The sequence below is a fragment of the Staurois parvus genome, unplaced genomic scaffold (assembly GCF_062004578.1).
Source record: "Staurois parvus isolate SC_StPar_1 unplaced genomic scaffold, SC_StPar_1.0 ptg000376l, whole genome shotgun sequence".
NCBI lineage: Eukaryota > Metazoa > Chordata > Amphibia > Anura > Ranidae > Staurois > Staurois parvus.
This window is the reverse complement of record NW_028318172.1, coordinates 2,283,128-2,306,624: the sequence shown is the minus strand read 5'-3', so window position 1 is coordinate 2,306,624 and position 23,497 is coordinate 2,283,128. Positions and strand designations below refer to the sequence as shown.

Here is a 23,497-nt window from a genome sequence, read left to right as displayed (position 1 = left end):
AGAGGTTCTAATCTTCAATGCCTTGTCCCACAAAAAAAAAAAAAAAAAAAAAAAAAAAAAAAGGAGCTTTGACTAAAAACTCTGAGCATGCTAATCAGATCACTGAAAACACTGAAAAGAGGCAATATATAAAATGTATTATGGTCTTTCAAATAAAATCAGGTATTCTTCCTTATTTTTTTTAAAATACAGGACCATTACTGTATATTACAGCCATGACCCTCTACCACACCAGCACATTTGCAATGATCCCATTCTTTCACTTACAGGAATCAGTGAGACCTTCACTACGTTTCACACGACCTTCATCCTCAGACTCCCGGCTTTGAGAAACCTTATCCAAGACAGTGCGTAACCGAAGCATATCCAGTTCCCCATGTGGAGATGAAAAGCTGCGACCAAACATTGTTGCCTGAATCAAGGCTTTTCTTCTGACCAGCTCCTCTGAACTCTGGCCGACTGAAGTCTGGTAGAAATAACGGCATAGAAAGGAAAGCTTTAGTTCAGGGTAGAAATTGTCTTTTGATAACAAAGCAAGCAGAAATTATTAATATATAGCCAAAGAACAAAATATTTATAATATGCCAAATATGGTAGTGATCTTTTTACCTTGCATGGGGGAGTTATGTTTTTGTTTGATGCAGGAGCACCTTCACTCTGCAATACAGTCTTCTGTCCTTGCTGGGAAACTTTACCATAACATGGGATCGTACATTCTCCAGAAACCGTATCCCTAGAACCTACAGACTCACTGCTGGTGGAGCCATGGCTAGGGGCACGAGTGCGGTCACTGCTGATGGAGGGCTGAGTCAATGCACGAGTTGGCTCAGTGCTGACAGAGCAATGAGTGAGAACGTACTGATCCTGCACATAGGAGGAGCGTACAATGCGTCTTCTAATGTCACTTACTTGAGCTCCATCTACACCTAAAATGACAGAATTTGTATCATTATAGAAGCAGATCATCCATATTTGTGTAACATTTAAAAAAAAAAAAAATGCATGTGGAAAGGTACAGAAGCCATCCCTGGGTCTCCAACACATATAAACAGATTATGAACAGTAAATACAATTTTTTAGTGGCATTGCCTCTTTGTTGCTACACTGAGCTGTCATTTCTTCTATTAGCATTGGCCTCGTAGGCTGCTATGACATTAGAAAACACTAGTGATGGTTCTGCCACTAGTTGTGAATGATAGCCTTGTGTCTGTTCACATATTAATGTATGGAATGACATAAAAAACTGCTTGTATAATGGAATGGAGGGCGATTGGTCTCATTGGTCAAATGGTGTGCATTCTTTGAATCCTAAGAAATCAGTTAAAATATGACTGAAAGCTCTCATGACAGTTGAAATAAGTACCAAATCCAGTTAGGATGTGATGCATCAAGTTAAAAAAAAAAAAAAAAAAAAAAAACTGCTTTTACCTTCTCTGACTGAAAAAGAAGAAGAAAAAAAAAAAAATTCTTCCTTCAGGTCTCCTATCCTTCCCCTCTCAGACACTGCAGCTCACAGTGGATGGTTTTTTAGCAACTGAGGTAGTCCTGTTAATCCAGAAAGCAGTAAAGATGACTTATGTGGCCAGATGCTCACTGACAAGTACAGGCCTGTGACTCTGCAGTGACAATGTTGATAGCTACACCCCCTGCAATTAGTTTCATCCACTGTAGTGCCAGCAACCATGGCCTATATGAGAGTGGCAACACTATTCTAGACCTTTGCCATACATCACATAAAGCTGCATTGGATGGACTTAACTGGCAGGCTCGATAAGTATTTATGGGACTTTGCATATGGATTAAGAAAAACAAGTACTTATAATGAAGTGCTGCAGCACATTTTAATGCAAGACCAAAGAAGCAGTGTTGGTGCACACAAAATGTTTCAACAGTACTTTTTGATAACAAGCAGCCTAGGTAGCCCCCTGCCTTTTGGATGTATTTTGGGAGATTGATATTATTAGGCTTTCTATCCCTAAATCAGTCCAGCAATTTTCCTTAGCTAAAAAGGAAACACAATCTTTCTCAAAACATGGTCTCCTGGCCTTTTTGTTCCTGGTGGTACTACTGAAACACACATATAATGCGGTCAGTAATTATAAGTAAAGCTACAGACAGGTATTTTCTCATGGAATGATTATAGGTGTATTTCGGTCTCTTCTTCTAGCAGTTATTTATTAAAATAATCAAATTTATTGGTTGCTACAAAATGACCTGAAAGAAGACAATAGGACTGTTTGTATTCACTGTAAAATTCTCTTACGGGAGTCCTTTGAGGTTCACAGTAAATCTTAACCAAATAATCATACACGCAGAGGTTTTGACATGTGTCCCTCAAACTCCCAAGAAAAAGATTTTACAGTGAGTACAAATAACCTATTTTCTAGCTCGTCCATTGGGAGACACAGAAGACTTAAGCCTAGTACACACTAAGTTTTTTTTTCCCCCATTCAACCCAGCAGACTGAAAAAACCCAAAATGAAACAAAAAAAACACAGATTGCTGTACTGAACAAGCATTGTTAGTGTAGCAATCTCTCCCGATGTGCCTTTGCGTTCTGACAGGGGGACTCCCCATTAACCCCTCACCAGAACACACTAATCCACACTTGCTGATCAGATGCTGGTTTTCCAGCATGTTCCTTCAACAAAAGCTGGCCCATAGACCAGCTTCTGTGGGAAGGACAGCTGTATACATGATCAGAATGTTGGCCAGCTCCTGCTATATTTGTGTATACCCAGATTTAAAGCCGATATCCAGGCAACTATAACACTATCTCTTGCAATGAGGCTGTGCACACACACTGCAAGGGTTAATTGCTTGTTTAGGTCTAGGGCAGGGGACTCCAAACTTTCTAAACAAAGGCCCTATTGTCCTTCAGATTTTAGGGGGGCCGGATTGTGGCAAGAAGGAGTGGAAATTTTCCTGGCATCAGTGGGAGGAAACACTACCACATTTGGTATTATGGGGAACAATTGTGCCCCATCATTGGTATCATTGGGAGGAATAGTGCCCCACTGTTGTTGTCTGTGGGTGAAATGCTGCCCCATTGCTGTCAGTTGGCAGATTAGAGTCTTGTATCAGTGGGGGTAATAGTGCCCCAAGGGATGGATAAAGGCAAGCATATGGCCCCAGTTTGGTCTAGGGCAGGCCTCAAAATATGCACTTACCTGCTCGCATTTGGCAAGTGGAAATAACATGGGGGGGGGGGGGAGCGGCGAGTGTTATTGTTGGCTAGTCCTTTCCCATTACAGTCTTTTCCTGCACCTTCTCTCACTTCCTTTTGCCCCAGTGCTTGTGTCCTGTAGCTCGTCTAGCTGTCTGTATTCAACAGCCGCTCCAGCGTCAGATATTGCTATGGTGATGTCGGGCGCATGCGCGCACAACCTCCTCTCTGCTCCTGAGGATGGAAGACAGACCGACTGGGGGCCCAGAGAACAGGGTCGGGTAGGAGGCGCAGGCAGCCAGAGACCGCTCCATCTCATCACATAGAACCGCTGGATGGAGCAGAGCACCTCCTGTCCTCACCCAGAGCGTGGCCGAACCCTACCCGCTGCTGGCCATCACTGCACATGAACATCACTGACAGAACATCCTGCTGGCATGGAAGGTACTGTACCAAGCATCACACACAAGTCCTGGGACAAGGGGGTGCAGGAGGGACTACAGACAGGTACAGGGTTAGGGGTCTCTCACACCCGCTCTTTCTGACCCCCTTCACTCTCTCTCACACCCTCCCCTTCCCTCTCAGACCCCCCTCCCTCACAAACCCCCTCTCTCTCACACACCCCCTCTCTTTTGCCTCTTTGAGGTTGAAGTGCCTGGGTTTCAGTTAAGGGTGGAGGTGTGCATGGCCACGTCCACCCTTAACTGAAAATTCAGGAACCTCAATGTCTCCACCACCATGCAATAGTTCATCATTCCTCCTTCACTGAAGCATTCAGCATGTATGATAGTGAAGGTGCTGAGGTTCCCTGGATTCTCAGTTAAGGCTGGAGGTGTGCATGCTTCAGTGGAGGAGGAATGAAGTGGGACTACTGTATGGTGGTGGAGACACCAAGGTTCCCTGGATAGTAGTGCCTTAACTTTGATACAAACACTGCGGTGTTATTCTTTCCACTGAAACCAGTGGGAGGAATTATACCGTCATTGGTATCAGTAAAAGGGAAAATGGCCCATACTTGTTGTCAGTGGGAGGAACAGTGCCCCTCATTGGTGTCAGTGGGAGGAACAGTGCCCCTCATTGGTGTCAGTGGGAGGAACATGCCCCATCATTGGTGTCATTGGAAGCAATAGTGCCCCATCATTGCTGCCAGTGGGAGGAACAATGCCCCATCATTGCTGCCAGTGGTGGGCACAGTGTCCCATCATTGGTGTCCGTGGGGGGGGGGGGGGGGGGACGACAGTGCCCCATGGACACCAATGATGTAAGCCACTGGCAGATCCTTAGTGGGAGGAGACTACTGTTTAAAAAGTGATTGAAAAGGTTTTTTTTTTTTAAATTATTAAAACAAACAATGTTATACTTGCTTACAAAACCATTGCACAGAGCAACGCCAATCCTCCTCTTCTTGGGTCCCCTGCCGGCACTTGCAATGGGGCACCCATGCATGCTCACACCCAAGCCCTGCTCTATGTGTCCACCCTGGCCCTGCACCAGCTCCCTCGTCACTGGCTCTGATGGCTCCTGCTGCTATGCCTGAGCCAAATGAGGAGCGAAACAGAGACTTGGCTCCCGTTCACAATGTTGGATTGGGCTCAGGTATGTATTTAGGGGACTGCGGGGGAAACTGTATGCAGACGTTTTTACCTTACAGTATAGAATGCAGTAAGGTAAAAAAAAAAAAAAAAAAGGAAGAAGAAAAACTTCTGCCCCTACAAAGACTTTAATAAAATCCTTTCCAAAACAGAAACAGATTTAGTAAGCATTTTTGAGGGTGTAAAATACACACAAGGTCATTTCCAATCCCTATTGAGAAATGCTGATAAAAAGTAGGGGCACTGAAAAAGTCTTTGCAGCTGTAGGGGCTCTCAAAGTCCTGAGTCTGGAGACAATCCTTCAGATGGGAGCATAACTGGAGCATCTTCTGTAAAAACCAGCTAAAACCTGAATGAATTTGGCCACGGAGTCTTGCTTGCTTGCATTAGAGGCCCTAGCCAACAAGGCAAGGAACTCGGTCTTATCTTGCGGAGCCAAGGAGGACCCCGATGATGAGAAGTCCCTGATGCGGAGGACCCTATACTTATACAGTAACAGGGTTCCAGATATTAGTACCTTCTGAAGTCACAGAACAAAATTTTCCTGTTAGGGGAATGTGAGATCAGTCACCCATTACAGCGAAACCACTTAGAAACATGTACTTTGCATAGCAGTAAGGCAACTAGGCTCAGGGAATAAGGCATGGCCTCATTTACCCATGGAATCAATGGCTCTGGACCTACAAAGTGCTGAGGCTAAACCGGTTACCAAAACTGGGTCTCAAGAAGCCCAGTGCTCAAAAGTAATTTCCAGGTTAGCCCAACAATGTTCAGTGCAGTGGGTCTAGGCACAGCACTCTAAAGGCCAAGCTGAGGACAGGCCTCGATGGATAGCTGTAATTGTAGATACCAGCTCTGACAACAAAAACGTTCATCTACCTAGGACACTAGCAAAAACTGAGGCATGCTGGACATAGGAGGAGCTACTGTATATGCTGGGCTACAGTTTTTCTGTTTGAAAGAGTCCAGTCCTCCTGTATGTGGCAGTATAACCCAAAGGTTAAGACTTCCTGTGTCCCTCAGTGGAGAAAAAAAAACACAAAACAACTACTGAAAAATGAGGTTGGTGACATTGGCATGTAAATACATACAGGTGCTTTCACTTCTCTCTGGATCTTCACTCCATGCTGAGAACTCCAATGAAATTTCATGTGAAATCTCCTGCAAAGCTCGCTCAACATCCTCCACAGCAGCAGACTGGTTCAGGCAACTTGCATCTGTTGTCCCTGAAGTTTGAGACTCTTCATGAGACTGGAATACAGAACTAAGTGATCCTCCTCTAGTTACCCGTGCCTGAAAGAACAGGGTAACAAGAGTACCACATATGACCAATGAAGTCAAATAAACTTAGCCCATTTGAATTGCGATTATTCTCACCATTGCTTTCTTGCTGCGGAAACTGGCAATGTTATATAAAGTGCAGTAGCTAATAAGGCAATCACCGGGGTAGAGTGGAGCAATCTCATTTGGTGTGAGCAGAGCCTCCATAGTCTCTGGCATATACCAGTCTATTGTAATGTCACTCAGAGCAGGCTCCAGTGCTTTCTTCAATGCATTAATCAGCTAGATGGGCAAGAAAATGATCAACTGGTAAACATTATGTCAAATCATATGCAATGTGAAATCTACATTGGGGTTCAAAATGGTGAGTAATCAGATTCAATTATTCTTCAAGTAGGTTTGTAGGGCAACTTACATGTGCAATTATAATGGAGATATATACATGGGCAACTTTTTTTTTTTTTTTTTTTTTTTTTTTTTTTAATAGAGTGAAGCGTTATTACATCAGTCAAGTATTTATTGTGGTCTGTGCTTACTAGGTGGAATTCACTTCTCAATTTGTCCTTGTTACTATTGTTGCCACGATAGAAAGTGCAGTGAACAGCAGTATTTTAGAGCTGTCACCAGAACAAGAGTTGAGGGGAAATCTTCCAATGTGGACACCTGTTCCAGTGACAACAGTCTAAAGCTGACCGGATTCTCTCATCCACACAGTCGATGTGGATACAGGAATCCCCCTCGCTGTGTCATTGTGTCCCCCGCCATCAGAATACATTGTTCGGCGCTACAATCTATTGGCTGCATGCGTTGATGGAACAAGACTTTACCATTAAGCTAGTTCATAAAGAAGTCAATCAAAATCGGGTACAGCCATACGTGGATCAAAATTCAGACAGTTCCTGCTGAACCAGCCACATTTCAATCCATGTATGGCGAGCTTTTGCAGACAATTCCCCTCACAAGGGATATTAACTCCCTTTCTAAAAATCTTGCATACGTAAAAGGGATATTTCCCCAACATAACACAGAGCAAAAATGAATCGATCCTTGCGACACTGACTGTGTCAAGAAAATCCAGATGGTGCTTGGCTTGTGGTGGTAGTATGCAAATCCAAGACAGAAAAAGTCAGCACTCCAGAAATCAGGAAAAATAGGATTTTGCATTTGCCATACATCCTTTTCTTGGATGGGTTATACTGCCACCTACATGATCTTGACAAACTAAAAAAAAAATTACAGGCAAGATCAGGGTAACCCTTCCTACTACCAGCATGCGTCTGTTTTGTAGGAAAGTACTACCAAGAGCATGATCCTAAAAACACAGAAGGATTGGACCTGTGTCCCCCAATGGACTTCAAGAAAAGGATTTGAAATGAGTACAAAACTTCTAATTTCCTTCTTGTCCATTGAGGGATACAAAAGAGTCATTAGCTATCAAGACCTCCAAAAGAAGTCCAACTGACAACTAGACAAAAACACTAAACAAAACGCTAACAGGCCCCTTAACCAGACCTGGGGACTGCCTGCAGCTTAAAGACCCACCCCAAAAGGACCATACAGCTAAAGCTAGCATTATATATGGCCAGAACATCCACCTTGTAGATTGCGGAAAATGTTTAAAAACGAAAGACTTTGGCAGCCTTGCAAATCTGAGAAACCGTATTCTGATGCTAAAGCGCCCAAGAGGCACTCACAGGTATAGTAGAGTGTGTATGGACAAGAAATAGTGGAAAACAATCCATATGATCATAAGCTTGGATAATGGCCTGTCTGAGCTACTGAGAAATGGTAGATTGAGAAGCCAGTAAGTTTGAAGGAACCCGTGGCTCAGGCCCAAAACATATGAGGGGCGGGGGGGAATACATATGACCTAGCTGAAGTGAAAGGCTGAAACTACCTTATGTAGTAAGGAAGTCCTGGGTCTCAACAGATCCTTGTACAAGTCCAGAAAGGGTTCTTTACAGGATGAGCCCACCAGCTCAGACACTCGCCTCACAAAAGGTAAGGCTGCAAAGAACACATGGTTAACATGTATTTATGGGTAAAGAATATATGGGTAACAGAAGAGAGGAATATCATTGATGGGTTCAAAGATCATGGTTTGTGAGAACTGAATTTGGTTCTCTCAGCACTTCAAAGTCACTAAATAGCAAAACATGGAGAGCCACATGGGATATGCCCTGAACAAAGGCCATAATAAAAGGAATGGGAAGCCAGTGGTCTCTAGAACAAGGCAGCAAGAGCAGAGACCTGCCTCTTATGAGGGATAAGGATCAAATACTGGTCCAAACCCAGCTGTAGAAAGGAAGAGGATTAGTCGCACTGAGAACTTCTTGGGGGTGAAAGCCTTGTGCCTCACACCAAGGGAAGTAGGTCTTCCACTTACGGTGAGAGACCCTGCAAGAAGTAGACTTTCTAGCTTGCCAATAAGGGATTCAGAGATGCCCCTGTCCCTCAGAACCTGGGTGCTGTTAAAGCCAAAGACCATGAAGCAGGAAAACTGGAAAACTGGTAAACTGGACCCTGAGAAAGAAGATCCAGACAATTATGAAAAATCCTATGGAATGTTCATCAGAAGTCTCAATGGGTGCTATGTCCTCGTGGTCCATACCATAACTACAAACTTGAATGCCTTTCATCTCAACTCTGAGGCAGATTAGGATGGAGTCTCAAGGGAGTAAAGGATGTAATGATCCCATGGGGCCACCAGAACATCCACTGCTTCTGCTACAGGATCCCTACACTGAAGACAAACCTGTCCAGTTTATTGCTGAACCTGCAGGCCAACATCTGGTATGCCCCACTTGCGATACATACCTTGGAACACCTCTGGGTGTAAGGGCCACTCCCTTGGGTCTAGGTGTTGCTGCCTAAGGAAGCCTGCCTGTCAATTGTCCATGGCATGACTGTAATGTGAAGTTAAGAGCCAAAACGGTCTCTTAGTTTGGGAGTGATGACAAAAGACCAAAGACTCCTCAGTGGTAGGTTTGCCAGATAAAGGACTAGAGAGACTTGAGATCAGACAGAGTCTCTTTGGCTGAAGGCTCAGAGGCCACAGGCAGATCGAATGCAGAATCTGCAGGGCAAGGCGCAGCAGCATTCTTGCGGCATCTGTGTTCAGTGTCAGCAAATGGCTGTCCTATTGGGCTTACAAAGCCATACATGCAGAGGAGACAGCAAAACAAAGCATGATGGACCTAGGAAAAAAAACTTCAGGGAGCAGAGGGCAAGATGATTCCAGGCTGCAGATGTTAGCTGGCACTTGAGTCGTTCATGGAATGAGAACTTTAGACACCTGGTACATGGGAACTGTCCTTTTCGCATCTAGAATTAGACACATAGCAAACCCATGGCAGCAAGTCAGTGTAGCTCAGGGAACAAGATAAGACTTCAGGTACTCACATAATCCAACTGCTAGTAACAGGTGTAGGGTCAGATGGCCAGAAGTCTCTGTAGATGGGCAGCAGAAACTGACTGATAAGAAGAGTTCCATGTGGCTCTCTACAAAACAGGAGCAGCACCATGAAGATGCTTCCTCAATGCTGAATAGTAGAAAAAAAGCACATGTACACGTGACACTCCACTCAGTGGATGGCGTCCGAACTTGATCCATCGACATTAACCCTTTCCGCAGTGAAGCCAGCACAGTGTGCTCAACAAGGTAGCTCTAGGCGTGATGTCCAATGGGCTTGTTCACAGAGTAAGTCTTCAGAGACAGGACAAGTGCAGAGGCAAAGGAAATAACATTGGACCTGAAAAGTACCTTCTAAATTTATTAGAGCAGTGTCTCAAAAACATCTAATTTGAAACCCAAATGCCTAAAAGGTCACTTCCAGTCTAGTCCCACAACATCCAGTCCAGTGGGGTCTGGGTACATCACTGCAAAGGCTGATCTGGATAGCTGCCATTGTAGAGCCCAACTCAAGCAGCAATATAGCAAAAGACACTTGATTAAAAGAGAAAAAAAATGCTAGCAAAAAATATTCTAAGTACACTAACAAAAAAAAAAAAAAAAGGAGGCATGCTGGCAAAAGGAGGGGCTATCCTCATCTGGCCTACAATTTTTTATTTTTTTTTGTCTGTGCCAGACGTTCATGTAGCCAGCAGTATAACCTGAAAGCTAAAGTGAATAGCTTCTTGTGTTCCTCAATGGAAACTTACAGTCATTCCATAGAGACCAATATTTAAGGGACATGAGGAATCTGATTCTCAAGGCAGTCCTCGAATGCTGATCTCTATGGATTGACAGTAGATTTTATTTTTCTCAGCTGGTGGCTATTATTTTTCCTTAGGAGAAAAAAAAAAAAAAAAAAAAAAAAAACTTAAAAAATAGGAATTTTAATCCTAACTTACTCCAAAAAGTAAATAAATGTTTCAGCTATGCTAAACACTTCATAAAGCACATATATTTAGGCAGCAAGTGTGGTGAAGTGCACTTTTATAGTCTACTCTATTCCTGCATGCATCCATACCATTTGTCTTTAACCATAGTGAGGGCGAACAGGAAAAGTGGACAAGCTTATTTTCATTCATAACAGCACTGAGGTTCCACAGCTTTCCACAACCCAGCCTTTACAATTGCCTTTTGTAAAAGGACAGAATGAATACAGATACATTATGTACAGTAGTTTTTAGTTATGTACATATGCCTTTCCAAAATACTAACTCTCTCTTATGACCTCCTGTGCAGCATATCAGGTGCGGTTTACTATTCAGCCTCAATCTGAAGGAGATGCAATGCTCATGACAGAAGATTCCGATTAAATCAACAAGGCAAAATGTATAGCTCTGCTAGGTAAAAGCAAGATAAGCAAGTAGTGGTGTAAGGGAAAATAATCTTTCCTGGGCCAAGTTTTCACAGCAAATAAGTATAGCTGCATGCCAGGTAACCTAGTAATCGGTCACTAAAATATACATTAACTTTAGTTTTATTGACTATCAGTAACAATTATCTACCGTAAATGTGTTCATGAAAATCGGTTTTATTAGACTTACCTTTGGCTGGAGTCTTTCACCCTCACTGACCAGCTCCACTGTTCCCCTTGTTATTCTGCAAACTTTCTCAAGAAATCTGTGGCATATGCTTGAACCAAGGCCAAAACCAAATACCCTGCATACATGAAAAATATTAGTATATTGTACCAGAAACACTATGGACCAGCAAAGCAACAAAACAAAGATTCAGTAATACTTTGATGCCATGATGCATAATCATACCATAGCCACAAAAACAAAATATGAGGTTTTGATTGGAATTGTCTGCTGGTAAATAGCTGGTAATTGGGGCTGCCCAACTGCCCTGAGCCACTGTAGTTCCCAAAATGGAAACCAACATAAAAGTCAAACAGAGTTCGCCTTCTTCAATGCAAGGAACACTATTGTCAGTGGCCACAGTTTAGAGCACATATTCAGAAACAGAATTGATTTCACTGGTCTATATGATGCATTTTCCTTTTTAACCACAACAATCCATGCAGAATATAAAATTGGTTTAAAACACAATGGATGTTATTTTACATATACTGCATAACTGGAGCAGCTAAGAACACTTTTCACCAATTTCCCACCAGGCCACAAAGTAGCCATTCATTTTAGCACCTCTGCAATTTATCAGATTTCTTTCTGAGCAGACAAAGTCATTGCCTCTACATGAAAAATATACTGTATTCCATCACGGTTAGGCATATTTTGTAACAAAAGTGAAGGAAAAAATGTTGATAAAAAGGAATCACACTGAATAAAGAAAGCCCAATAGCTCACCATCCTCTAAAAGGCCAGTTGAACCAAGAAAGGAACAATTTTGTTTGTTAACAGTGCATATTGAAGCGCACAGTGCTTTTATTTATTAGTTTGGTCATGACCCAGATTCACTGATAAAAATAGGAAACTGCATTCTCTGCACCTGTTTTGTAGGCAAAAATCAAAGCGCACAACTAGTACAAGTAAGTCTTGAGTAACATACATTTTTTGCAAGAAATGTATAGTCTAATTGAATGTTCTCACCGTGTAGTTCTTGTGTGTCTTCTAATCAGCTCAAGAATCCTGCTCGTATTAATAAAATCAGTATCCGTGATCATAAAGAGTTGTCGGGGATAGCCTCGATGCACAGGAAGTTCCATGATCCGACCCAACACAGAAAACAGATTGCTGGTTGTCCCACACAACCTATTACTTTGGATGAAATCACAAGCCAACTCCAACGCGTCCTATCAAGAACACAACATTCAGAATCCTAAATGCTGATTCCAATTTTGTAGAGCAGTAGGGCGTGGACCTAATTATACAGCTTCTTTTCAATTATTGTCACCAAAGAACATCTAATTTGAATTCACATTAATGTCAGACTGGAATGAAGCCATATGTCAATCAAATGCCCATAGCCCAATGCTGTTTAATTGGTGTAGGTATTATGGTTGGCAGGCAGTTGGAAATCGTTCAGACATCAGCTTAAAGACCTGATGATATAAAGCAATCTGCTGCCAGCAAATCACACAGGGATGTTGGGTGCAGGAAATGGATTATGCCACTTACACTAACTATTCTATGTGCATCCACTTGCTGCATGTAATGGGCCACATTTTTCAGACCAATAGAACAGTTCAATAGAGAGGGCCACTGGGACAGGGACAAAATGATAACATCTAGGGATAAACAAAAAAAAGAAGGATGGAGGAAAAAAAAACAAAAAAAAGAACAAAACAACAGACGAACAGAGATAAAAGTGCAGGATAATGGAAACTAGAAAGTTGGAGCAAGGCTTATCCAACAATCTTTTTTTTTTCCTTTTAAAGTAGCACTCAGAGTACCCAAAATCCCTTAAACTCCTCCCTCCTTCCTTCACTCACATTACTGCATTGCCTGCTTGCTGGAAATAGGGCCCTGCTGTCACCTGTGCAACATGCTATGTTCAGCAAAATTCGAGCTGGCAAACTCCTCACTGCCAATAGAAGCGATTCCTGCAACAGAAGAAATAAAGACAAGGCAGCTCAGGAAAAAAGTGGGAAGTTGTCCGATTACACCTGGGAATAACACAATATTAAAGTAGATTATGCTGTATGACAACATAAATGCAGGGGGAGCAGCATAGAACTGCAAAACTGCATCCTAATTTAATAAGGCAGTGCCAGGATCGGCATGGAGAAATGTACAGTTAGCAAATCAAACAAGATCAAAAGACAGATAAATTCTATTTGGTGGTTATGGGAATGCTCTATATATTACCAAATACAGTTAGAAGGTATATTTTATGTCCATGAATTGTTACACTTTCTTAGAACCATTGCTTCTAATTTAAAAACAAGCAAAAAAAAAAAAAACACCACAGTCTACGAATGATAAATTAGGTTGCACTGCAAAACAAAAATTTCATTTCAAATCCATGCATTATATTTTTAAGATTAATAGATTTTCTTACTGAAAAATTGCCATTGCCAACTGCATTTCCCTATGCAGAACTCAGATTGTTCCTACGGTTGTACTTCTTTCTGTTACAAAGCACTTGTTTGAATATGCCAACAGTCAAAGTTTTGCAGTTTTGTACTTTTCTCACATTGTCAAAACTTCAATAAAGACTGGAAACAAAAAATAACTCCATTGCCACATATGATATATGTGCAGAAATGAGGACATTTTATGGACAAATAGCCCAAGGTACATACCAACCCCCTCTACATAATTTTTTTTTTTATTTATATTTATGGTGAACATACGTCAAAAGAATTCATGCAAAAATGACTGCATGAAAATAATAATAATATGGGATACAAACCGGACACTAAAACCAGGGAAAGTATGGGTAAAACACAGCAATGAACTGTTAAATTTACACTTTAGTAGTTATTCAGGTGGTTCCTGAAAGCTGTGCGGTTGGAAATAAGGATTTTTTTGTACTTGCCCTAAAATTCTTTTTCTTTAAATCCATTGAATGACACAGGATAGTAGTAATTCTTGGAAATGTGGATTATACTGCCACCCACAGGAGGTTTGGCACTGGCAAACAAAAAATAAAAAAGCCAGTCCCTGTATAAACCCACCTCCAACCGTCGTCCCTGTATAAACCCACCTCCAACCGTCATGCCTTGGTTTTGTCAGCATTACATAAGGCCTACAGAGGGCCAGGAAGGTACAAGATTTATTAGGGATGGATACTTTCATACGACTTGGAAGGTGGCATACCTACATGAAGGACCCGCTCTGTTTAAGTGGGGAACATCATATGCAGGAATCTGAACACGGTTTGTCAAACTAAACAGATATTGTGAGAGAAGATGCCTCCAGTAATAGAAAGCTGGAAGGGTTAATGAAGGAACAGTCCCCACTTTAACTAAACTCTGGCAAAGATGTATGGATTTCTAGGAGGAAATACCATATGTACATACAGTGGGGGAAATAATTATTTGATACCCTGCATATTTTGTAAGTTTGCCCAGTTACAAAGAAATAAAAAAACAGTATAGAAATTTTTTTCATCATAGTTGTATTTTAAAATGATGGAGACAGAATATCAACCAAAAATCCAGGGAAAAAATAAATAAATAAATTGCAGGATACAAAATATTATAAATCGAGTTGCAATTCAGTGAGTAAAATAAGTATTTGATCCCCTACCACCCAACAATAATTCTGGCTCCCACAGACTGGCTCTGTGCTCATGTGGTACACAGATTAGTCCTGTTAATTTAGGAAGGTGCTCCTAATGACAACTTATGTGTAGAAAAGACATCTGTCCATAGAATCTCGCTCTCTTTCTTGGGCACCACCATGAGCCAAAGAGCTGTCAAAGGACATCAGGTACAAGATTGTAGACCTGCACAAGGCTGGAATGGGCTACAAGACCATCAGCAAGAAGCTTGGTGAGAAGGAGACAGCTGTCAGAGCGATTATTCGCAAATGGAAGAAATACAAAATAACCACCAATCGCCCTCGGTCTGGAGCTCCATGCAAGATTTAGCCTTATGGGGATAAGGATGATCATGATAAAAGTTAAGGAAGGACCAGCCCAGAATTATAGGAGGAGCTTGTGAATGATCTCAAGGCAGTTGGGACCACAGTCACCAAACAAACCATTGGTAACACAATACACCATGGATTGAAATCCTGCAGCCCCCGCAAGGTCCCCCTCCTCAAGGCACAGGCCCGTCTGAAGTTTGGTAATGAACATCTAAATGATTCAGAGAAGGATTGGGAGAAAGTGCTGTGGTCAAATGAGACCAAATTTTAGCATTTTGGCATTAACTCGGCTTGCCGTGTTTGGAGGAAGAAAAATGATGACCCCCAAGAACACCATCCCTACAGTCAAGCACAGATGTGGAAACATTATGCTTTGAGGCGGTTTCTCTGCTAAAGGTACAGCTGACTTTGCTGCATTGAGGGCCAATACACAGGGCCATGTATTGTAAAATCTTGGATGAGAACCTTCTTCCCTCAGCCAGAACACTGAAGATGGGTTGTGGATGGATCTTCCAGCATGACAATAACCCACAACATACCACCAAGGCAACACTGGAGTGGCTCAAGAAGAAGCACATTAAGGTCATGGAATAGCCTAGCCAGTCTCCAGACCTTGATCCTATAAAAAAATATATGGAGGGAGCTGAAACTTTGAGTTGCCAAGCAACAGTCAAGGAACCTTAGAGATTTAGAGAAGATCTATAAAGAGTGAACCAAAATCCCTCCTGAGATGTGCGCAAACCTGGTAACCAACTACAAGAAATGTTTTGCCTCTATGCATGGCAACAAGGGTTTCTCCAACAAGTACTAAGTCATGTTTTGCTTTGGGATCAAATACTTATTTTACTCACTGAACTGCAACTCAATTTATAACATTTGCATTATGTGTTTTTTTACAGATTTTTGATAGATATTCTGTCTCTATCATTCAAAATACATCTATTATAAAAATTATAGACCCTTCATTACTTTGTAAGTGGGAAAACTTACCAAATCTGTGAAAAGAGAAAAAAAAATCCTGGGGTATGCCCAATATCATGTGTGATGAAACCAAATAAGATGAATGAAAATGTGTCTGAATGGATGTAAAGTGAACTGCTGCTACTACCTTCCTGAATACCAGAATGAAGAGCTGCAAGACATAGAAAAGCGTGCTGTTCGCTTGAAAATAAGTCAAAAGAAAAAAAATGTGCAAACTGGAATTCTTATGTTATCAAATAATGTTTATATTTTAATACAAAAATCTACAAAATATATACAATTAAATAAAATGATTTACAAAACACACACACACGTACGTAGATAAAGTGCTGGGTGCTGAATTAATCTTCCAAAAAAGTGCTGCTGTGCTCAAAAGGTGCTCCTCAGGAAAAAACAGACAAGCCTCTTATCGAACCATACTGAACTCACGCTCACACCAGGAATCGTCCTTTTTAAGAAGCAGGATTACCTTGATGAAATGAACGATCTCTTGTCCGACACAAACACATATGAAATTTTAAGAAAAGATCCCACTTGTACTTATATATACGGTAAAAAAAATAAATAATAATAATACAAAATTTTACAGGGAGGACTTAAAGATGGCATTATAGCTAAAAAAAAGAACCAATATTTATTGCCATTGGCTCCTAGAATTCCCATTTTATATTACCTCCCTAAGGTTCATAAAAAAAGCATTCATATGCCCCCTGGAAGACCTACAGTGAAGTGAGTTACTTCACGTATAGGCAAATATACGGATTTCTTTTTGCAACCATTCATTAATAAAACTCCTGCGTTTTTGAAAGACACTGAGGTGGTTACATTTGCGTGTAAAGTACTTCGGGGTTCTTTTTCCTTTAAATATGGTGACTGCGGATGTCGCACGAATGATCTCCAATCCCAGAGAATGCCATTTTTGGGGAAAAGCGCCAGGCAGAGTCTGTGATGTCACTACGCACCAGCCGATGGACTGACACTGCGGCTGACTTGTTTTGTTCCACTGATCTCTTTGTACTCAACTGAATGGAAGTGCATTATTTTAGCTACAATAAACTACTTTTTAATGGGGCTGCACAATAAAGTTTCTCTCGTCTAAACTCTTCCATATATTACTGCGGAGAGTGGTTTGAATTGGGTAAACCGGTTCCTGGTGTGAGCATGCAGTTATCCATCCCCCTGGACTTGGCAGTGAGAGTGTCAGTGTGGCGTTTGGACACTATCTGCCCATTTGATCTCTATAGCTTGAGATCAACTTGGTTTGGTAAAAGGCTTGTCTGTTTTTTCCTGAGGAGCACAGCAGCATTAATTCAGCGCGCAGCACTTTTTTTTCACATTAGATTGGGACACACACACTACTTAATGGTATATATTTAGTAAATTTTTGTATTATTATATACACATTTGATAACATAAGAATTTCAGTTTGCACATATATTCTTTCTTATGATTTATTTTCAAGTGAACAGAGCACTTTTAGAGGTGTTGAAACTTACAAAATCTGCAGGGGATCAAATAATTATTTTCCCCACTGTAGAACAAATTGCACATTCACTGAAATATGGTAGTAGGAGAATCACAAGGGACAAGTGATAAGGAACTAAGGAAAGGGGAAGAAGGGGCGGGGAACGAGTGAGGGCCTCGAAGAGACCAGACATGTTAGGTGGGCAGAGTTTCCTTTTTTTCCCCCCATGCAGGTTTGTGCCCATCGTGATTGACACTGGCCATGTTATTTTCTTCCAATAAAAAAGGACTGTGTTTTTATTTAATTTTGACATGTTTTGGGTGAATGCATAGGGGTACTATGTACCCCATACTCAGTCACATAGGGAGGAGGAAGGTGGGATCTGGAGGAGACTTCCAGATTTGGATAAGTCACCTCCCGCACCCCCACTGGGCCAGGGTTGTGGGGAAGAGGCCCTTGTTCTCATCAACATGGGGACAAGATGCCCCCACAACACCCCAAGTAGAGGGAATATGGCCTGGTATAGTACAAGGGGGGGAAAAAAATTGTTCATCACCCCCTTTCCTGGCCTGCCAGACTGCATTCTTGGAGAAAGGTCTGGTATGGATTTTGGGGGGACAGACCGCATGCCATGTTTTAAAATTTTGACGTGGGGTTCCTCTCACAATCCATACCAGACCAGAAGGGCCTAGTTTGGATGAGGGGGATCCACATACTGTTTTTTTTTTGTTTTTTTAATGCCGGCACTTGTTTTGTTTACATTCTGCTGTCAGCGGGTAATCCCAATGACAGCAGATGAGTCAGAGTTGTTGATTTTATTTCCCTGCGTCTGAAAATATTGAATCCCGAATAGTTTCAATATAGTTTTCAAATCCACCCGGACCAATGAATATATAAAATAAATGCCGAAGATACAAAGCAAATTTCTAAAACAAATCTGTTCAACATAACGAGTATGACAAAACAAAAAATTCTTCAACTAACGAATGCATCCCAAATGAAACAAAAATTTCTGGCATGTACATGTCTAGAAGGAACTTCAGGGTTAAAAGATCCCTGAGGAGGGAATAAAAAGGATCTGAACACTCAGTGAGAGTTGAGAATAGATGCATCTTTAGCAAGGACTGCAAGAGACAATGTCAATGACTCCTGTCAGTGAAGGTGACCAGAAGTGGTTCCACGATAGGGAAACAAGGAAACCTAGAGAGGATGTCATTGGTATGGAGTAAAGAGCTACCAGAGTTTGTGTTACAAAGGACAAAATGGAAAAAACTAGTACGTACTAGATACACACAAAAATTCCCACAGGCAGGAAACTGGCTTAAAAGAAGATCTAGCAGGATAATAAGTATATATGAAGCTTAAAGTGTTACTAAAATCAAAATTGTTTAAATTAAAATGACAAAGATGTTATATTCACCTGCTCTTCCCGGGTCCGCCGTCGGAGATCTTGACTCCTCCTCTTCTTCGTGTGTCCCCATAGCAAGCCACTTGCTATGGAGGCACACAGTGTCTACGTGCTCCCAAACGGTTTGTCTATGGAGCCTTGCTTCGTAGATTTACACAGCGGGACATAGCCCATCCCCCACTTCCACCTCACTGCATCTGATTGAGAGTAGCAGAGCCAATGGCTGTGTGAAGAGAAAGAGGGGAGAAGAGATGCAGTCATGAACAACGCTGGATCTATCCTCCCCGCTCTTCCTCAAAAGGGAAAGGGGGGGGGGGGGTGCTGAGAGATAGAAAACATTTTTTACCTTAATGCAAGGAATACATTAAGGTGAAAAACATTTTAGTTTTAGTATCACTTAAAAACTCCATTGCAGAAAAGAGCGAGAGGTTGAGATACAAACTTAGAGATAGATTTCTTCCAGGATAGGAATCAGAGATCCCAAGTTGATGGAACTCAGACAATAATACAGTGCTGACAGCGAATGCATCTATTAGTAAAGGAAATAGTTAATTAGGACCCACTTGGCCCAAATGAACTGTTTAAAGTCACTGCAAACATGGAGTTAGGCTTTAACCCCTCCACTGTACCATGTGTGTGACTTGCTCTTCCATCTCCACCCAGCCTACATGATTGGCCACCAAGGGATGGACAGCTGAGCCAGAGGAGCACGTGGACGCCAGGTTTGAGAGAGGGGCTCATAGCATTGCTGGCTACTTCTTGCTCAGGTAGGACAGACTATGCAATATTGATTGCATGAGGAGGTTAGCTGCAGCATCAGTGTGGGCAAAGGCCTTTGGTCACCCTTATTTGTTTATTACTGGTTTATTGTCACAGGGATCTGCTGTAAAGTTTTGGCTAAATAGGATGCTAGACTGTATATGACATACACTTGACCCCTGCACCAGTGCAACAGATGCGGATTGCTCAGTGGTCACTGATAATGAAGTTCTTCTTTTCCATAGGCCGTACTATGGGCAGAAAAGCATATGTAAATGGAAGAGGATCATATTTTACAAATCAATGTTATGAGGTTTGCATGTGTCTGTTAGACTGTCTCGCTTATAGCAGAGTAATTAAAGCAAATGTTTTGGGTACAATGATTATGGCATTTTTTTACAGCGTACACAGTAAGGAGGTTCAAGTTTCAAGCCCTTCCCTCTGTCAGCACAATTTTGCTGCCCAATTATTATTTTCAGGGTGCCCAAGGCTGAACCCCTCCCCCAGGGAAAAAAAAGGGAAGAAGATCTACATCCCTGGCAAGGTCTAGCATGCCCTCAAACCCAAGTAGCTGGTGCAGATGAGAATTGCATGGGACTTCAGGTGACCAAGTCACTGTAGGCAAACAGCGGAGCAAGACTAGAGACCAGAAGATCCACAAGGGTTTGGAAAAAGCAGAAACTACAACAAAAAAAAAGCACAAAGAAATAAGTAAGCGCTTGAAGTCAACATAGCTGCTGAGACACCAAAAAGGTACCAAAAACACCTCCAAAGTATCAACATAAAATCGGGTGCAGCGCTAAAATGAACATAAACACATGTGTAAAATATGTATATAAATAAAATTACAATAAAAGCATCTGTTAAGGTGACCAGTGACAAGGTGCTATCAGATCAATTTAAATAAAGTGACTTAGTGATGACATAAAAACTTTGTCACTATATGCATAACCACATATGTAATTGAAAAATAAGAAAATCTGTTAAAGTGACCAGTGACAAGGTGCTAGCAAATCAAATAAATAAAGTGACTCAGTGGTAACGTGAAACTCTGTCACTATGTGGTGACCAGCAGTGCATACAACATAGGGCTGGAAATGATAATCAGCAAATGTCCAAAATAGGTGCACGGAAGATCATGAAGATTTTCAATAACTGGTGGTCTATCCAATGAGGTGGTGATGTGGCCAAAAGTATAAAGACTGCGCACTCACCAGATGCGCAATCAATGTGCGCATTTAGAGATAACACTCTCAGTGGTAAACTGGAGGTTCCCTTAAGGTGAATGTGGTCTGGTCTGATGTCTCTCACTGCTCAACTCCGCTGTCAGCAATGGCTCTGCCTCTCCTTTCATGTAGCTCAGATGACAGAATCCAAGATGGCCGCCGGGACCCACATGGTGCCGGCGGTGTGAAGTCACGACGCTGTAGCTCCTCCCTTTTTTTTAGATTTTCACAACTTAGCGGAGAAAAATAATGCCCAATCTCCTAAAACAATAGCAAAAAACGGAGGTGTGACTGTTGGAAACAAAATTATACGGGGACTGGCTTTAAAGTTTGTTTGCCAGTGTTTAAACCTCCTGTAGGCAGAAGTATAACCCAAATGTCCAAGAATTACTTCTGTTATGTGTCCCTCAAGAAAATAAACATGTGGGAAAAAAAAATAAATTTCCAGATGCTGTAAAAATCAGTATTTTATCATTGTCAGTGGTTTTGTCCTCCAGTGAGGACCTACGGAAATGGAGATTTCAGTTTTATTTACCAGCTGCTCAACTGTACTTATCCGTGAGGTCAAATAATTTCAGTTGTACGAATATAATTTGAATAAATCTACTGAAAATGGGTTTCATAAAGAAACATGCAAAAACAAAGACCTATTTAAATCTGATCACTAGAAAAAGTAAAAAAGTCCTCCCTCATAGCAGGGCTTTGACCACACCGCAAGGGTTAAATTGTCATTTATGCCTGGGGGGGTGGAAGAAAGCAGTTTTTCTTACCCGATCCTCTTATTCCACAAGCTCCTTCATACTCCCAGACTGGACACTGCAGCCACTTCTTCCCTGCGCTAATGTCCTCTTACATCATCAAGACTGATGCGGGGACTGGTTAGCACTTCTGCCTAGCAGCACTAGGGTCGTTCGTTCAAATCCCAACCAAAAGCACTACCTGCCTGGATTTTGCATGTTCTCCCTGTTCCTGTGTAGATTTCCTCTGGGTTCTTTGGTGTTAAGTTAATTTGCCCTAGTATGTGGATTAAAAAGTGAAAAAACACAGAGAGACAGCCCACTGATGTATGGGAGAGTGCCATTTTCCAGGGAAGCAGAGGATCAGCAAAGTAAACATGACTTTTACCTTAGACTAAACTAGTATTTAACCTTTGCAGTATGAGTGCAGTCGCACTACAAGGGAGGAGTTTTACTTTTCCCAGAGTTGGGCTTTAATACAGAGGTTTTAATTACAGGCAATATATATCAAAAAAGATGACCTTTCTCCACCTCAAGCTGCCAGATTCTTACAGAAAGCAGATTTAAACCCCAAGTTCAATGACGTAGCTTGGCTCTCACCCGAACATTGCGAGATGGTTCTCCCATCAAATGGACAATGAATATGACTTCACGGGTAACAGTGGGAAGGTCAGAGCTCAGAGTACTGAGGGCAGCAAGGTCAGGACAGAAGTTCAGCATCAAAACTGGATTAAAGTTAAGATCTTTGTGAAACCTCCTCCGTACAAAGTTAACCTATTGGAAAGAAGACAGCATAGCCATTTGTTTTAATGTGCATTATTATAAATAATAGCTATGACCAGTTAGCCAGCTTTCCTTTATTCATACCAGTTGTTTAGCACTATTAATCAACTGCACCCACCTGTCTTTCAGGATCACTAGATTTCTTCATGCCTTTGATGAAATCTTTCCTTTCTTTTATGTGTGCCTCATACTGTGAAAAACTCTTGGTGCCACTCTCCAAACAAAGGTGGGGTAGATGGGGTTCTGCAAATTGAAATGTATTTAATTTAATTCAGCATTTCATTATTTTAAAGTTTTAAAGCCATTTCATAGTGTATGTATGCAAATTAAAGTGTACTATGCTCACAATTATTCAGGAGATCTCAAATAATTACAGTACTCATTTTGACAGTGCCTTAAAGTGATTCTACGGGATTTAAAAAAATAAACAAACATGTTCTACTTACCTGCTCTGAGCAAAGGTTTTGCACAGAATAGCCCCCCACTGGCGCTCCTGGCTCCTTCCCCCTGCTGAGTGCCCCATAGCAAGTCATTTTCTATGGGGGCACTCGTGCAGGCTCTCTCCTTAGCTGCACCGTTTGTCCATTAACACAGAGCATGGCTCGGCCCCCCCACTTGCTGTGATTGACAGCAGTAGAAGCCAATGGGTTCCAATGCTGCCCCTCTCTCCAGTGAGGAGGGAGAGAGCCAAAAGCCACTGATCAACATTGGACTCAGGTAAGTAGAAGGCAATAATAAGATTTCTGTATTTACTGTGAAACCTTTTTCTTGAAGTTCAGGGAATTACAGTGTCCCTCAATGGTTATACGGCCACCTACAGGAGGCCGGGACAAAAAAAAAAAAAAAGTAGTAAGATAGCCCCCATATAACCCCACCTCTCTCATGCTTTAGTTTTGTGTAGGAGCAGAACAAGAGCCAATAATACAGAGCCTGTAACCTGTGTCACTTAATAGGCTTCATGAAAAAGATTTTTGGCGAGTAAGTATACGAGGGAATCAAAAAAGCATAAATAAGATTTAGAAGAAGGGCCAAAATAAAAATAGGGAATTGCCATTCCCAAAAAAGGGGGGCACGAGAGAGAGAGAGAGAGAGAGATTGATTAATCAGTTACCACTGGCTGAAGGCATATACGCGACAGTAGAGTTGGTGG

General features: G+C 41.7%; 1 protein-coding gene across 5 annotated transcripts in view; it reads right to left on the bottom strand.

Moving 5' to 3' along the window:
• Nucleotides 1–23,497, bottom strand: part of VWA5B2 (von Willebrand factor A domain containing 5B2) — a 58,734-nt gene that overhangs the window by 19,898 nt on the left and 15,339 nt on the right. For all 5 annotated transcript variants that reach the window (XM_089685483.1, XM_089685486.1, XM_089685484.1 and 2 more), the window contains 9 exons: nt 22,466–22,590; nt 22,165–22,338; nt 12,885–12,995; nt 12,043–12,245; nt 11,035–11,149; nt 6,136–6,321; nt 5,850–6,051; nt 610–926; nt 268–466 (listed from right to left, as the gene is read on the bottom strand). In XM_089685483.1, the coding sequence (XP_089541609.1) occupies nt 268–466; nt 610–926; nt 5,850–6,051; nt 6,136–6,321; nt 11,035–11,149; nt 12,043–12,245; nt 12,885–12,995; nt 22,165–22,338; nt 22,466–22,590 (1,632 nt within the window). The remainder of the gene's footprint in view (nt 1–267; nt 467–609; nt 927–5,849; nt 6,052–6,135; nt 6,322–11,034; nt 11,150–12,042; nt 12,246–12,884; nt 12,996–22,164; nt 22,339–22,465; nt 22,591–23,497) is intronic.